The sequence below is a fragment of the Sinocyclocheilus grahami genome, unplaced genomic scaffold (assembly GCF_001515645.1).
Source record: "Sinocyclocheilus grahami isolate Dianchi unplaced genomic scaffold, SAMN03320097.WGS_v1.1 scaffold1369.1, whole genome shotgun sequence".
Classification (NCBI taxonomy): Eukaryota; Metazoa; Chordata; class Actinopteri; order Cypriniformes; family Cyprinidae; genus Sinocyclocheilus; species Sinocyclocheilus grahami.
The window spans coordinates 178,546-195,858 of record NW_015506548.1 but is presented as its reverse complement, the minus strand read 5'-3'; the positions used below and the strand labels follow the sequence as shown (position 1 = coordinate 195,858).

Here is a 17,313-nt window from a genome sequence, read left to right as displayed (position 1 = left end):
TGGTTGGGTTCAAAACACCCCAACCGCTGGGTCAAAACAACCCAATAGCTGGGTTTGTCCCTTTTTAACCCAGCGCTGGGTTAAAACCCAGCATTGTGTACACTGCAAAAATAAATGTCCATAAGAATTTTTGTCTCATTTTTCAGTACAAATATCTAAACATTCTTAAATCAACATGCATTTATTTGAAAAGGCAAATTACTTAAAATATTGTGTTTTCAAAAATCTGATATTTATTCTTGTTTTAATCATAAACTCAATTCATTTTGATCAGTTTTTTAGAAAACAAGACTTCTTATGCCATGTTGCTTCTCAAGTAAAAAAACTAATAAAGTCTAATAAACTTGGCATTGTATATTACGACTGTTGTTGAATGGCTTTTGCTCATCTTTTGTAAGTCACTTTGGATAAAAGCATCTGCTAAATGCATAAATGTATCTTGATTTATGAATGTTTAGATATTTGGACTGGAAAACAAGAAAATACTGAGTATGTGAAGAGTTTACATCAGAGGTTTTCAACTCATAAACAGCAGTGAAAACACATCAATGCAACTAACCATAAATTAGTAAATGGAGACTTACTTTGAAAAGGAAGAAGAAAACACTTCCCATTTCTCCTGTTGCTAATGTCAAAGGTCAGGCATCAATCAAAGTCGAATTCGAAGTCACATGGTACAGTAGATGTCTAGTCAAAATAGACAGATGATACATAAATGGGTTGTGACGCCCTCATCCACTATACAAAAAACACAACCCAGGAAGCATTAAATATGAGGATAAAAATGGTTTGTGAATATGAATTATTGGCCATCAAGCACATAAAAACCAATTTCATGGTTTGATATAAAGAATCTTTTTTTACATCTTGTAAGATAAGAATGTGTCATTACTTGATAAAATATGGAAGCATAGCAAAAAAAAACTTGAGAAGCACACATTTACAGTATATAAACCTAGTTATAAAACGGAGAGTTCCGGTCCTTGATTCTGATTGGCTGAGCCGCGTTCAAAGCTGTTGTAAATTACTACAAAGTAACATACACCTTGCTTTACGTTTGTCTGTTGCTCGGCAACCACTTTGTTGCACCCACAACTGTTTCTGAGGAGCTACATTTTTTGGTGGAAGAATACTGTTTTTATTAATATCATTACACTTTATTTGCTCTGTACGTATATGGAATAACCATTTTCTAAACGCAATAAGCCCTGAGAAGCTGTGGTTTACACTGAATTTATAACAGCGGCGTTTTAGGGGGTCTAACAACGCCCCTTAGCTGTTATAAATTCACAGTAAACCACGGCTTCTTGGGGCTTATTGCTTTATTACCTCATATTCCTGTAGCTCAAACACCTTAATCATGCCACTCGCAACACCAAGGTCATGGGTTCGATTCCCAGGGAATGCATGAACTGATCAAATGTAAATTTTAAATGCAATCTAAGTCACGTTGGATAAAAGCGTCTGCTAAATGCGGTCTCGTGGGGTTCCTCATGGACTGTTCATGCACATCTTTTTAGGGAGTGAAGGAGCACAAGTGTCGCATCTGTGGCCGTGAGTTCACGCTGCTGGCTAACATGAAGCGGCACGTTCTGATTCACACCAACATCCGAGCGTATCAGTGCCAGCTGTGCTACAAGAGCTTCGTCCAGAAGCAGACGCTCAAGGCTCACATGATCGTCCACTCCGACATCAAGCCCTACAAATGCAAGGTGCGTCGCCCACTCAACGCCATTCATCCAGGCTTTCTGCAGGTCTGATGAAGGCCAGTTTAAGAGTTTTTAAGAACAAGTAAAGATGTAATATGATAGCAATATGTGTCCCTGGAGCACAAAAGCAGTCATAAGTAGCACAGGTATATTTGTAGCAATAGCCAAAAATACATAGTATGGGTCAAAATGATTGATTTTTCTTTTATGTCAAAAATCATTAGGATATTAAAGCTGCAGTCTGTAAGTTTTGCCTCTTAGTCGCCATCTCTGTTTGAAAACCTACAATTGCAGCTGAGTGCGGAATTATCTCCCTTGCGTGGGTTGTGCTCCGGCGCGGATGAATCTAATGTTTTGAGGTGAATGTGTGGATATTGTACTTTGCACTCACAGATTCTAGCCTACGTCTTGGAAAATATGAGCCAAATAAGCATTTTCACCGGATATTGTCATCTGAACAAGTAAGTAACAAGTCTGCCACTTTTGTTCTGACCAACTGAGGAAAAAAGCATTACAATAAACCGTGCTACCAACGGTGATTAAATCTAAATGAGCTCATATCACATCAAACCGTTCAAATTATTATTATTGTTATACTTTATTCTCAAATTGTTAATGTTAACAACATCAGCATTGTGTGACTATGAGTATAGTGCATAAGTGAGTAGATTTCAATTTCTGTACAGTCTAATCTCTAATTGTCATACCACTCAATTTCATATTAAAAATAATTTTAACCCAAAAAGCAAATTATGCTATCGAGCACATAAAAACCATATAAGAAACCACCAATTGCAGTGTTCGGTTTTAAGAATATTTTGTTATTTTTTTAAGATTGTATCACTACTTGATGTCCAGTAAACTAAATATGCATGGGTGCTGAAGCAAAACCAATGGAGAAGCCTACCTCATATCTATTCCTGTAGATCAAAACCAAGGCCATGGGTTTGATTCCCAGGGAATGCATGAACTGATCAAATGTCTATAACTGTGAATCTGCTCTAAAGAGCATTGATGAGTCTCGTTTGGCTCCTCATGGACCGTTCATCCTCCTCCGTGTGTGTTTCAGGGAGTGAAGGAGCACAAGTGTCGCATCTGTGGCCGTGAGTTCACGCTGCTGGCTAACATGAAGCGGCACGTTCTGATTCACACCAACATCCGAGCGTATCAGTGCCAGCTGTGCTACAAGAGCTTCGTCCAGAAGCAGACGCTCAAGGCTCACATGATCGTCCACTCCGACATCAAGCCCTACAAATGCAAGGTGCGTCGCCCACTCAACGCCATTCATCCAGGCTTTCTGCAGGTCTGATGAAGGCCAGTTTAAGAGTTTTTAAGAACAAGTAAAGATGTAATATGATAGCAATATGTGTCCCTGGAGCACAAAAGCAGTCATAAGTAGCACAGGTATATTTGTAGCAATAGCCAAAAATACATAGTATGGGTCAAAATGATTGATTTTTCTTTTATGTCAAAAATCATTAGGATATTAAAGCTGCAGTCTGTAAGTTTTGCCTCTTAGTCGCCATCTCTGTTTGAAAACCTACAATTGCAGCTGAGTGCGGAATTATCTCCCTTGCGTGGGTTGTGCTCCGGCGCGGATGAATCTAATGTTTTGAGGTGAATGTGTGGATATTGTACTTTGCACTCACAGATTCTAGCCTACGTCTTGGAAAATATGAGCCAAATAAGCATTTTCACCGGATATTGTCATCTGAACAAGTAAGTAACAAGTCTGCCACTTTTGTTCTGACCAACTGAGGAAAAAAGCATTACAATAAACCGTGCTACCAACGGTGATTAAATCTAAATGAGCTCATATCACATCAAACCGTTCAAATTATTATTATTGTTATACTTTATTCTCAAATTGTTAATGTTAACAACATCAGCATTGTGTGACTATGAGTATAGTGCATAAGTGAGTAGATTTCAATTTCTGTACAGTCTAATCTCTAATTTTCATACCACTCAATTTCATATTAAAAATAATTTTAACCCAAAAAGCAAATTATGCTCCCTTCGAACTGGTTGTCTTTAAAATACAAATCTGTGTAATCCCAGGCTATCTGTAATCAGAAGCACATTTAAACTGGAATATAATTGACAATTAACTGGAAAACACATAATCCTTTCTGGATTACAATTCGCCATCAAAATGATAAATTTAATTATTCTGGCTGCTGTGAGAAAAGGCTATAAACGATCGGCCACCTGCAGGATCCTCACATGCGATAGTCTAGTAGCCGGGACAACTTCTTTATGTTTACAGACGTGATGTAATGACGCGGCAGCATGCTCGAATTTCCCGCGAAAACCTACCCGTACCACTCAAATTAGAAAACATTATTATAAACTAACCGTTGTGAATTGGGCTATAGTAAGGTGATAGTTTCGAACACTGGCTGGTTATGTACTTGCTCAAATATTGATTTCGGATCATTTTTAAACAAAAAAAAGTTATGGACTGCAGCTTTAAGTATAAGATCATGTTCCATGAAGATATTTAGTAAATGTCCTACTGTAAATATATCAATACACAGTAATATGCATTGCTAAGAACTTCATTTGGACAACTTTAAAGATGATTTTCTCAATATTTAGATTTTTTTGCACCCTCAGATTCCAGATTTTCAAATAGTTGTATCCCAGACAAATATTGTCCAATCCTCACAAACCATACATCAATGGAAAGATGATTTATTCAGCTTTCAGATGATGTATTAATCTCAATTTCAAAAAATTGAAACTTATGACTGGTTTTGTGCATACTGTATATGTCAATATAATTTCCTCAAATGCTTCAAATTTTGAAAATACAGTGCGACTTCCAACAGATCTCCATTACTTTTTAAATAATTTTCCAAAAAATATACAATAATAAATCAGTAATAACTGATCACGCTGCAAAGAAGTGCTGTTCTTCCCCAGTAGTTTTGTCTTGTTTTCCAGTGCAAATGTCTAAAGATCCTTAAATCAAGACTTAGTTTACTTGAGAAAAAATTTAAGTTTTGATAAACTGATAAAAATGCTGCGAGTTTATGCTTAAAACAAGAATAAACATCTGTCAGTGGAGTCAGAAAACACGTTTTCAATCCTCTGTGGCAGATATCTGTTTGTTTTAATCATAAACTCACTTCATTTATTCAGTTTCTCACATCTTCATTTTGCATCTCATTCTTGATTTAAGGATGTTTGGATATTTGAAAAAAAAAGTGATGTTATTCGTCTGTATTTTTGTCCTGCTTTACGTTGAAAATGTCCAAAGATTCTTAAATCAAGGCACATTTACTGGAGAAGCAAAATGGCTTAAGATAAGAATAAGTCTTGTTTTCTGAGAAACTGATCTAAATGAAGTGAGTTTTTGATTAAAACAAGAACAAATATCTGCCAATGGAGTCAGAAAAATCTGATTGACAGGTATTTGTTCTTGTTTTGAGCATAAACTAACTCCAACAAGACTTCATATCTTCATTTTGCATCTCCAGTAAATGTATCTTGATTTAAGGATGTTTAGATATTTGTACTAGAAAACAAACTGTTAATTGAATAACTAGAACCAAAGTTGGGTGTTATAATGCAAAGCTAATTCTATGAATGGATGGGTCAAAGTGGAGGGAGGGATGTGAATTTAGTTCTTCATTGAATTATGCATTATGTATTTACTGTAGGAAACTTTTTCCTCGTCGAAGCAGAAAACCAGGAGACATTGGGATATCTTTCATACAGAAGTCACTCTTTATTGAGGACTCGCTGTGCGTCGCTGCAGTCATCCAAGTCTGACTATAGCTCGGCACAGTAGAGTTTATATACATTTTAAGGGGGTGGGATTCATTCAGTAGAGGTGGAGACAATCTAAACAAAGCATGCAAATGCACTACAGGAATCAGCCCGTTACCGGAATTTCTCCATCCCTGATCTCATCAGCATAACAGTGTCATTCAAATGCAAAGGTGCTAATCCAATCAGTCTGACAGTCCTAATCCAATCAGCATAGCTACTCAAAGACTGGGGCAGAGGCACCAAGAGCCATTACAAACAAAAGGTGATCGTCTCAGTAATCTGGTTCATTTTACTAACAATAAGAGAACAGGAACAGACAGGAACCTCTTGATAAGCTTCTAACTTGATCAAGGGCCTGCATGACACCATAAAACGGGATTAATGTTCCAAGAGTTCTTGACCACCATGTTTGTGCACAAGTGAGTCATTCCAGCAAACAAGGCATTTCTTGACATATTCATCAGTTCTAAGAATATGTTGTTTCTGGAGTCTATACTTTGTGCCCTGAAAGGATACTGCTGCAATCTTTACTCTGGCTTTAACATCAGAGTCTCTTTCCCATGTAGCTAACCTGTCCAAGTTGTTTTGCAAACTTCCAGTGGACCAGGTTAGATCTAAGAATGGCAAAGCAGATCTGTACTCTGATAAGAGGCCATCAAACCATGCTCGAACTAGTGGTCCTTTATGATCCAGTACCTTCTCTGGAGTGTCAGCTATTCCACTGTATGCTGCAGCTGACTGACAAAACCTTTCAGTGTATTCACTCACAGTTTCTTCTTTCCTTTGCACACAATTAGTGATTCTGGACCAGTCTATTTTGGGTCCCATGATATTCTTTAGAATTTTCAAAACTCCTGCTCTCAAATCGCCTTTACTGGCATGTTGTAGTTCAGAAGTAACAGCAGACTCAAAACTGTTGAATTCAGATTCAGTTAGAATTTGTGACATCAGCTGTGTGACTTCTGCTAACGACATGTCGTAGAGACTAATTTTGCTGATCAATGCTCTTCTAAATTCAAAAAAATTTGTGCGTGCTGAGGGTAAGCTCTGGGAGTCTCTCTATATCTTTAGGTCCTAGTGCTATGGCAACAGCTTGTACTTGGACAACAGAAGAGTTGGGAGGAACACTTTCAATTCCCTGAAATCCCTTAGATCTTCTCGTAGCGCCACATACCTTCACTGAATCTACAGGCACATCAGTTACTGATTGGATGGCTACATCTGTTTCAAAGAAAGCTTGTAAGTCAGGATAATTGTTATCAGGCTGACTAACTTCTTCCACATCAGTTTTTTCTGCAGCTTTGTTGCGGTTCATTTTCTTAGTCAAAGAGGATACTCTAGCACGGAGCTCTTTGTTCTGTTCCTCTAGCTTTAAGTTACGCTGAGACTGTTGTGTAGCTAGCGCTAAACCAAATTCTCTGTGGCAGCAGATAATGCCTTTCACATTGTTCTTGCGTATACATACTCCTAGTACCTTTTTACACTCATCTACAGACCAAGTCTTGTCAGGATGGATCTCATATTTCTGAGTTAGTTCTTGTCTAACTTTCTCAGTGACTATTAGGTTCATTTGCACTCCTAACAGTGATTTGAATTCGCTATCTGGCCACAAAGGAGTCACGAGACCACCTTTTTCAGTTGTGGGGATCAGTCTAGCTGTTACGGGGCTGACGAGACGTGAGACGTGCGGATCCATATGCAAGCTTTATTGAAACGAAGACAGAGACGTGGTAATGATACAGGCATGGGTCAGATGAGGGCAAACAGGTATATGGTGGGCAAAACACAAGAATAGTCCTAGGGCTAGAGCAGGTCGACGATCGGCAGACAGAATCAAAAGGGGCAAGACAAAAGGGGTGAATCCAGGGAACCAGGCGAAGATCAGAAACCGAGAAGGCTAAGGCTAAGGCTAAGGCAAATGACTAGGGCTAAGGCTAAGGCTAAGGAGAAATGACAAGGGCTAAGGCTAAGGCTAAGGCTAAGGCTAAGGCTAAGGCGAAATGACAAGGGCTAAGGAAATGACAAGGGCTCCGTAAAGTAGCTATCTCTAGGGGAGTGATAAATGCTGAAACAATACGGGAAGGGAGGAAGGGATCAGAGTGAGTGTTAAATAGTGAGGGAGTGATATGAAACAGCTGGGTGCAATCAGTGTAAACGCAATTCGTGACTCATCTACAGACCAAGTCTTGTCAGGATGGATCTCATATTTCTGAGTTAGTTCTTGTCTAACTTTCTCAGTGACTATTAGGTTCATTTGCACTCCTAACAGTGATTTGAATTCGCTATCCGACCACCTTTTTCAGTTGTGGGGATCAGTCTAGCATTCTTTCTAAACATTTTGTGAGTTTCTTTGTTACCACACAATCAAAACACCTCTGATCATCTGATCAACAGAGGGTACGCTTGTTAACACATCAACTATTATTAACCTTCCTTGGCAAAGCAAAGCAAATTACTAGCACATTAACTTCACTTCTTCTCTGCCGAAACAGAGGGTAACACATATTAACACGTAATGTTAATCTTCCCTGTTTTAACAGAGGATAACCAATTCTTCTCTGCCGAAACAGAGGCTAACCTTCATCTCTAAAATAAATATTTTAGAGGATAACTTAGTTAACCAAACCCTACAGCTGTCTGTTAACTCTTCTCTGACGGCGCAGAGGATAACACATTTGTACTGGTCTTAAAGGTTCTTTTGGATAGAGTGGAACTCACCAACCCTTGGTTGTTCAGAAAGATTCAGTCTGGAACTTCTGGAACAGATCTTTGTTGAGATTGAAGTTTCAATCTGGATTCAGGTGAGGAGCTCTATCCGGGTCACAGCACCAAAACTGTTGGGAAACTTTTTCCTCGTCGAAGCAGAAACCAGGAGACGTTGGGATATCTTTCATACAGAAGTCACTCTTTATTGAGGACTCGCTGTGCGTCGCTACAGTCATCCAAGTCTGACTATAGCTCGGCACAGTAGAGTTTATATACATTTTAAGGGGGTGGGATTCATTCAGTAGAGCTATAGACAATCTAAACAAAGCATGCAAATGCAATACAGGATTCAGCCCGTTACCGGAATTTCTCCATCCCTGATCTCATCAGCATAACAGTGTCATTCAAATGCAAAGGTACTAATGCAATCAATCTGACAGTCCTAATCCAATCAGCATAGCTACTCAAAGACTGGGGCAGAGGCACCAAGAGCCATTACAAACAAAAGGTGATCGTCTCAGTAATCTGGTTCATTTTACTAACAATAAGAGAACAGGAACAGACAGGAACCTCTTGCCACACCTTGCTTAAGACAATCATTTGTCCGATGCAATTTACCATAAATGACTTCACCTTAGTTTTTCATGTGATGCTATGTCAGAACATAGGATCAGCATATTTTAAACAGATTCTTAAATTTGTAATCCCACAGTACCAAGAGTTATGAATTATGTATTATCAAAGACTATAGAATACCCAAGACATGTCACTCGCATAGTTTTGAATGGGGAGAAATGCAACACTCAATCGCAGGAAGCCCCGCCTTCTGATTGAAAGAGCCAATCGCTAATCGGTAAAGTCAGAGGTCACTGCAGCTGCCCGGTTGCTATAGAAACAGTGCGCTTAAGCATGCTGATCTAGCCTGAAAAATACGCTTTTTATAACGATATTTGAGCAAAAGTAACAACATTTATGACACAGTTGTTGTCAGATTTCTTTGGTGGTTTCAAATATGAAATTTAATCGTAAGCTTAGTCAAAAGTTTCGGAGAATTTGATGCTTCCCCATTCAAAGAGATAGGCGTTTCAAAGTTTCAAAAGATGGCCGTCAAGTGACTTGACTTGTCTTAAAAGGACTTTGGTATTATGCATGTACCAAGAGCTCCTAAAAATCCACAACTAATTCCTTGTGTGTTTGCACACACTTGGCGAATAAAGCTAATTCTGAATGTAAAGTGTAATAAGCATGCAAATACGTCTAACCCTTGCTTGTTTTGGAATGCGTGTGACCTTGGGCCGGTCCGAACGATGACCAGATACGTTTTTGGCCGCTGAGTGTCTCCTCGTCTATAGGAAGGATATCGCTGCACAAACTGACTGTGTAACAATGGCTCTCTCGTCCCCCGAGAACAGGCCCCACAAATAGATTTCTTCTCGCTTTCTCTTGTGCTCAGGAGCCCTTCCTGTTTTCTCACGGTCCGTTTGGACAGTTTACAGTCCCTCTATCCTCCTGAAGGAAAGGAAAGAACCACCCTAATAAATAAAAAAGAGCGTAGAGGAAGGACTCTGTTCTCCTGAGAGAAACTCACGACTGTCATGATTCAGTCTCACTTTCAAATGCTTTCACATATATGCCACGAGGGGCTTGCACTTCAGTCACTTTGGTTTTTGTAGGCTTTAATACAATGACAACAAGTCACTCCATTAGTCTGATTTTGCTACATAGAAATATGATATGATATGTGACCCTGCAGCACAAAAGCAGTGTTAAGTCACTGGGGTATATTTGTAGCAATAGCCAACAATACATAGTATGGGTCAAAATTATCGATTTTACTTTTATGCCAAAAATCATTAGGATATTAAGTAAAGATCATGTTCCATGAAGATATTTTGTAAATGTCCTACCGTAAATATATCAAAACTTAATTTTTGATTAGTAATATGCACTGCTAAGAACTTCATTTGAACAACTTTAAAGATGATTTTCTCAATATTTAGATTTTTTTTGCACGCTCAGATTCCAGATTTTCATTCAATATTATCCTATCCTAACAAACCATACAGCAATGGAAAGCTATTTATTCAGCTTTATTCAGATGATGCATAAATCTCAATTTCAAAAAATTGACACTTAAGGCTGGTTTTGTGCTCCAGGGTCACATACGATATAAACTTTATTTTTATTTTAACTTTATTTTTGTTTAGTCTCAGAAATCTAAGTTTACATCCCAAAATTCAGTTTCGGATCTTTTGTTTCTGTCGCAGAATAAAAAAATAACTGTAATTGCGATTTTGTATCTTAGGCAATTTTTACTTTTTTGTTGTTGTAGTTTTAAGTTTATATCTCACTATTCCTGACGTTGTTTCTTAGAATTGTGAGAAAAAAGTCAGAATTGTGACAAAGTTGCAATCACCTTTTTTTTATTGTTTTATTTTATGACACGCTTGGGTTACACTTTATTTTAAGGTGTCCTTGTTACAGTGTAATTATACATTTAAGTACTGAGTAATATTAATTAACTACATGTACTTACTATATGGTTAGGGTTTGCCTTAGGGTTACTTACATGTAATTATACATTATTTATTGTTATTATAATATTATATATAATATATTGTAAGTACATGTAACGTGTAACATGGACGCCTTAAAATAAAGTGTTACCCAAGCTTCTGTTCATTTGTGAGTCTGATAGAGCTTTGATAGTGCTTGACCAGGTCAATGATTTCTGAATAGTTACTCTCTTCACAGCTGTGTGGAAAGGAGTTTAACAGAATGCATAATCTGATGGGCCACATGCACTTGCATTCTGACAGCAAACCCTTCAAATGCCTTTACTGCGCCAGCAAGTTCACGCTGAAGGGAAACCTGACCCGCCACATGAAGGTCAAACACGGCATCATGGACCAAGGACTGGACGCTCGCGGTGAGAAGCCTTATATATGTGACCCTGGAGCACAAAACCAGTCATAAGGGCTGTCATAAACAATTTTGTGAAATTGAGATTTATGCATCAGCTGAATAAATTAGCTTTGCATTGATGTATGGTTTGTTAGGATCGCACAATATTTGAAAATCTGGAATCTGAGGGTGCAAAAAAATCTAAATATTGAGAAAATCATCTTTAAAGTTGTCCAAATGAAGTTCTTTGCAATGCATATTACTAATCAAACATTAAGTTTTGATATATTTACGGTAGGAAACTTACTAAATATCTTCATGGAACATGATCTTTACTTAATATCCTAATGATTTTTGTCATAAAAGAAAAATCTAGAGTTTTGACCCATGCAATGTATTGTTGGCTATTGCTACAAATATACACTGCTGTTCAAAAGTTTGGGATCGGTGAGACTTGTAATGTTTTTTAAAGACGTGTCTTCTGCTCATCAAGGCTGCATTTATTGGATCAAAAATACAGGGAAAAAACAGTAATCTTGCAAAGTGTTATTAGAATATAAAATAATGGTTTCTATTTTAATATCCTTTAAAATATAATGTATTTCTGTGATGCAGCGCTGAATTTCCATCATCATTACTCCAGTATAAAGCGTCACATGATCTTCAGAAATCATTCTAATATGCTGATTTATTATTAGAGTTATCAATGTTGCTACAGTTGTGTTTTTTGGAAACTGATACTTTTTTCATGATTCTTTTTTGAAAGAAATTAAAACTTTTATTCAGCGAGGATGTGTTAAATTGATAAGAAGTGATAGCAAAGATTTATATTGTTAGAAAATATTGAGTAGAGTTATGATGCTTTGCATCACAGAAATAACTTAGATTTTAATGTATTTCTGATCAAATATGTGCAGCCTTGATGAGCAGAAGAGACTCCTGTAAAAATCCTTCTGATCCCAAACTTTTGACCGGTAGTGTGTGTGCTACTGCTTTTGTGCTCCACATACTAGTCTTCTGAAGCTGTCCTCTCTTATGTTGGTCTTGTATGATCTTGACGATGTCTCTGCATGCTCACAGTCTTCAGGCGACGAGGACGGCTGTGTCTCTCCGGTCGTCTGCGGATCCTGTCCCGCATCGGTCAGGAGGAGCCCTTCGATCTGTCCCAGAAGAAGCAGCTGCGTCTGTCTCAGTCTGACGGCGGGAGCTCCGGTCGAGAAGAAGACGAGGACAGTCTGTACAGTCCTGACCTCTCCAGAAGAGACCAGACGACACACAGATAAAGAGGACGGCTGCTGACGGACAACAAGACAGAGACTCTCAGACACGCTGTGAATGATGATGTTTCAGTATTTTTTTCATGTGAAAAATCTACAGAAATTATTTCCTGCGTCAATATTTTTTGACGTTTTCCAATAGAAAATATCTAAATGAGCAAAATTACTTAAGTTAAAAATTAAGTGAGTTTATGCTTAAAACAAGAGAAAATATTTACCATTGGGGTCAATATTCAAAGGGAAACAAGATAATTTTTCTGACCCCATTGGCAGATATTTTTCTTGTTTTAAGCTAAATTTTGAACAATAAAAAGTAATGTTGCTTTAAAAAATGATTCTCTTACTTAGTGTTAGTGTCTTGTGTTCTAGTATAAATATCTAAACATCCTTGACTCAAGATGCAAGTAAAATGATTTAAGATATTAAGTCTTGTTTTCTATAAAAAATATAAATTGTGTTCGTTTTTGCATAAACCAAGCAAAAATATCTGCTAATGGGGTAAAAATATTTTATCTTAATTCAGAATTTTCTTGCCCCATTAGCAGATATGTTTGCTTGTTTTATGCAAAAACGAACAAAATGTGTATATTTTTTTTTACAGAAGACAAGACTTCATATTTTAAGTCATTTTACTTGCATCTTGATTCAAGAATGTTTAGATATTTATACTAGAACACAAGACACAAACAAGCAAGAGAATCATTTTTTGCCGTGTAAATGCATCTTGATTTACGAATGTTTACTGGAAAACATGACAAAACATCATTTTTTTTGCAGTGAAAGTATCTTGATTTTCAGAAGACGTGTAGCATGTTTAGTCTACTTGGTAATATCTCATCATGTTTAATGAAATTAATATAATTGAAAACTGATATATTTCTGACCGATAATGCTAATTGCCTTCAATGGAGGTGTTCTTGCTCTAAAATGTTCTGACTTTGATAAATTAATGATGAATGGTTGACGCAGTACTTACAGATTTATGATTTTTTGATAGTTTTGTATTTTTGTAAACACAGAGATGATTTTATTTGCCTGTGAATCAACTGCAGTGTGAACGCTGATCAATATTTAAGTACAATAAATTCATTTAGAGATTAAACTTCTGACTTTTAAATGCAATGACAACATTACATTATAATGCAGTCATCATGAAGATCTTACTATTTAAACAATACTATAAAGACATGTTCACGACAAAAAATATATAATTCTTAGGTTTTTGGAAAAAACATTTTTTGAGTTTGCTGCAAAAAAAAAAAATCTTTTTTTTTGTTACTTTTGTTTTTGACTTGTCTTCCCAGTATAAATATCTATCTATTCTTCAATAAAAGTACATTTACTTAAGAAGCAAAACGACTTGACAAGTCTTGTTTTTGGAAAAAAATTATCAAAATTCGTTTTTGCTTAAAACAAGAAGAAAAAGAACTTCCAGAGGAAAAAAAAACATCTTACTGTAAATAAATAAAAATATATATAATTTTTCTTGCTCCATTGGCAGATATGTTTCTCGTTTCAAGCAAAAACTAACACAATTTTTATAATTCTTTTAGAAAACAAGACTTATTATATTAAGTTATTCTGCGTCGTCTTGATTAAAGAATGACTAGATATTTCTATTTCTAATGACTGAGTAGGAAATACATTTTTTGCACTGTTTATACCCGAAAATATGAGACTTCAAAATTCAACGGGGGAAATAAATCATTTTTCTGACCCAGTTGACAGATATTTTAAGTCTTGTTTTAATCATAAACTCAATTAATTCTAATACATCTTTCAGAAAACAAAACGTGATATATCTTTAGTCATTTTTATTCATTTTGAAAATGAGACAAAAAAGCTAATTTTTGCAAAACTTTAAGACTAGTACATCGTGTTATATAGCCAAGCATATATTTTCTGAAGTAAACTTAAATGTAGTCTATTTTTACTCTACAACCTTTTGGACAGGTTTTCTTCCTTAAAACGAGTAACACACTTCCTCAGCAAAGAAAAGGAAGTATTAGAGAATAAGTCCAAACCCTTCACACACGATAACGCACTTCTCATTGTTTCCCAGAAAAAGAACAAAAAACGAATCTGATTTTTACTACAAAAAAATGTGGTTGCACAATTTCAGTTCACAAATGGAAATGGAGAGAAAGAGAGTTGGGCGGCATTCAGCACATATTCATAATAATGATGGTTTTTGAACGCCTTTGAAAGACGTCCAATGCATTTCTTTTCTGATAGTAAAAATAGTGGAATAAGTTGTGAAGTAAATAAAAATTTAGAATGAGTTCCGAAGGAGCATGTGACACTGAAGACTGGAGGAATGATGCTGAAAATACAGCGCTGCATCACAGAAATAAATTACAGTTTAACTGATATTCACATAGAAAACAGCTATCGTAAATTCTAATAATATTTCACAATTTTTACTGTATTTTTAATCAAATAAAAGCAGCCTTTTGAGCAAAACAGACCGTTTTCACATTTTAATAACACACACAAATGCATAATTATCCTCAACATTTGACCGGTGGTGTACATTTGACTGGATCTGTGATCAAAATAAAATAAAATCTCTGTGCATGAATATTCAACTCTCATGGCTTTTTTAGGCACCACACCTTCTGGGTATTTGTCCTGATGAAGCTCTGAGAGCAAAGAGGAAGTGCTCAGATCCTCTTCCTGTCTTCCGATCACCTCAGTGTTTGGTCTGAGGCCTGTGGAAACACACAGAAGCAGGTACTGTGAACCGTCTCTGCTGAACTGAAAGTCCTGGATGAATCAGGACAAAGGGGCTTCTGTAAACACGGCGCTGATGAGAAAACTGTAGCACTGTGAAAAATACAAAAACACTTCCACTTCTGTGTGACCAGAGCCTCCGGTTAATGACCCGATCCTGCCACATTTACACTTCAGAACAGACTCAAGCGGCCTTTAAATGAACACAAAAGCACTTTTTTTTTGGCAGCAAAAAATATATATACATTTCAAAATATTTGCTAAAATATATTCACGTAAATGAATTTTCTCTCAATTTCTTGGGCTATTTTTTTAGAATATATATATATATATTTAATTACTTATTTTATAAGCATTCAAAAATTTGATTAATTTTTTTATTTTTTATTACATTTTAATATTTTAAAAAAAACTTTTTTTTTTAAATAATTAAAAAAAAAATTATTTAATATTTAAAGCTAAGAAAATACATTCACATTGGGATTATTATGGTTAAATAAAACCAAAACCATATTAAAAAAAAAAATAAATAAATAAATAGGCTTAAATAAATACATGTTTGTTACTTGAAATAACATGTTTTGTATTTTGTTTTTATTTTCATTCAACATTTCTCATTTTTATTAACTTTAAAATTACTAAAACTAAAATAAAAATTAATAAAAATATAAACATATTTAAAAAAAAAACAATAAAACAATAAAAATGACAAAACTACACAACAAAATTACTAACATTTTTAAATGTTAAACTATATTAAACTAATGCAAAACATCCATAAAACTATAATAGTATATTAGTATAGTACATTTTTCATTTTTATTAACTTTAAAATTACTCAAACTAAAACTGAAATAAAAATTAATAAAAATATCAACATATTTAAAAAAAAAAACAATACAAAATGATGATTTTATGCAAAACATCCAGAAAACTTTAATAGTATCTCAATGATGCTTGACATAAAATAAACATAAATAAATAAAAATAAAACCTTATTTAATTTCAGCTAGTTGCCAAGGCAACGTTTCTCATTTTCCACTTGATGAACTAATATAACTAAAACTAAAACTGAAATAAAAATTAATAATACCTGTTAATTAAGACTCTACCTGTTTATAAACTACTAAAAATGACAAAAACACACAACGCAGAAAATATAAAACATTCACAAAAATAATACTGAGCTTTTGTTGTCTATACAACACGTGTGAACGTAACACAAAGGAAATTTATTTTCAATGTATAAAAAATATTTTTGTATATGAAGGTTGAAACTAAATATATTTTCGATTTCAAGAATATATTTTATGGAGCTTTGCTGTTTACAACATATATCCAGCACATATATATATATATATATATATAGGCCATGTTTAGGGACTCTAACTCGGTCTATATGAATGACTGCAGACTGTCACTGTCACTGTGAAGGGAAAGAGTTCAGCAGATGGTTAATGTTTAATGTATAATGTTTCTGAAGTGTATTTAAATTAATTTTCAATTGTTGTTTATAAAAACCAGCAGAGATTAAGATTAGAGCGCCCTCTATCGGACACACCTGCCATCACACCATGTGAACCAATATAACTATTATTAGAATTGCGCTTAAATAGTATCCAGACGCAGTCCTTGATCGTTAATTTAATCGTTAACTCGTTAAAAATAATTAAAATGTTTTTTTCACAGGTCAACGCGCACGCTCAGACTAGACTATACCATTGCGGATGCACGGGGTTGGTTGGCTACATTACAATGTACTATAAAACGCAAGGTATACCTCTGATATAGGTGACGAACCCTGTCTGTCTTTCAGTAAGTGTTAGTAATAATAAGGTATTTCCAAATGTTAAGCGATTCCAGATCGTGGCGAGTCTCTTTGAACCCCCCCCCCCCCCTCGCGCCGAATGGTTCAGTCTCAAGATGGCGGCCTCCATCCTGCAGCGTGGTCTGTGTCCTCTGCAAACTTTCACTAAATGCGTCGATTACAGATCGATCGGTGAGTGTCAACATTTATTGATCGTGATTATGCTGTCGTACTAAGTTCGGACCAGGATGTAAATGTAGACGCGTAAGGCTTAGGTTTGTAATGTAGCCGTGTGTGAGGAGGTGAATGGCGTGATCTAGGGTGTGTGTGTGTGTGTGTGTGTGTGTGTGTGTGTGTGTGTGTGTGTGTGTGTGTGTGTGTGTGTGTGTGTGTGTGT

The 17,313-nt window shown here is 35.9% G+C and overlaps 2 protein-coding genes across 4 annotated transcripts in view; both read left to right on the top strand.

Moving 5' to 3' along the window:
• The window catches only part of znf366 (zinc finger protein 366), a 24,217-nt gene extending 11,688 nt beyond the window's left edge, over positions 1-12,529 (top strand). For 2 of the 3 annotated variants that reach the window (XM_016255808.1, XM_016255807.1), the window contains 2 exons: positions 10,950-11,124; positions 12,180-12,529. In XM_016255808.1, the coding sequence (XP_016111294.1) occupies positions 10,950-11,124; positions 12,180-12,382 (378 nt within the window). In that variant the 3' untranslated portion in view covers positions 12,383-12,529. Of the gene's footprint in view, positions 1-1,520; positions 1,713-10,949; positions 11,125-12,179 lie in introns of all 3 variants that reach the window. The other variant, XM_016255809.1, reaches the window with a different exon arrangement.
• Positions 12,530-16,994: 4,465 nt separating this feature from the next.
• Positions 16,995-17,313, top strand: part of mrps27 (mitochondrial ribosomal protein S27) — an 11,916-nt gene continuing 11,597 nt past the window's right edge. Inside the window, exon 1 of the mRNA XM_016255797.1 lies at positions 16,995-17,108. Coding sequence (XP_016111283.1) covers positions 17,033-17,108 — 76 coding nt within the window. The 5' untranslated portion in view covers positions 16,995-17,032. The remainder of the gene's footprint in view (positions 17,109-17,313) is intronic.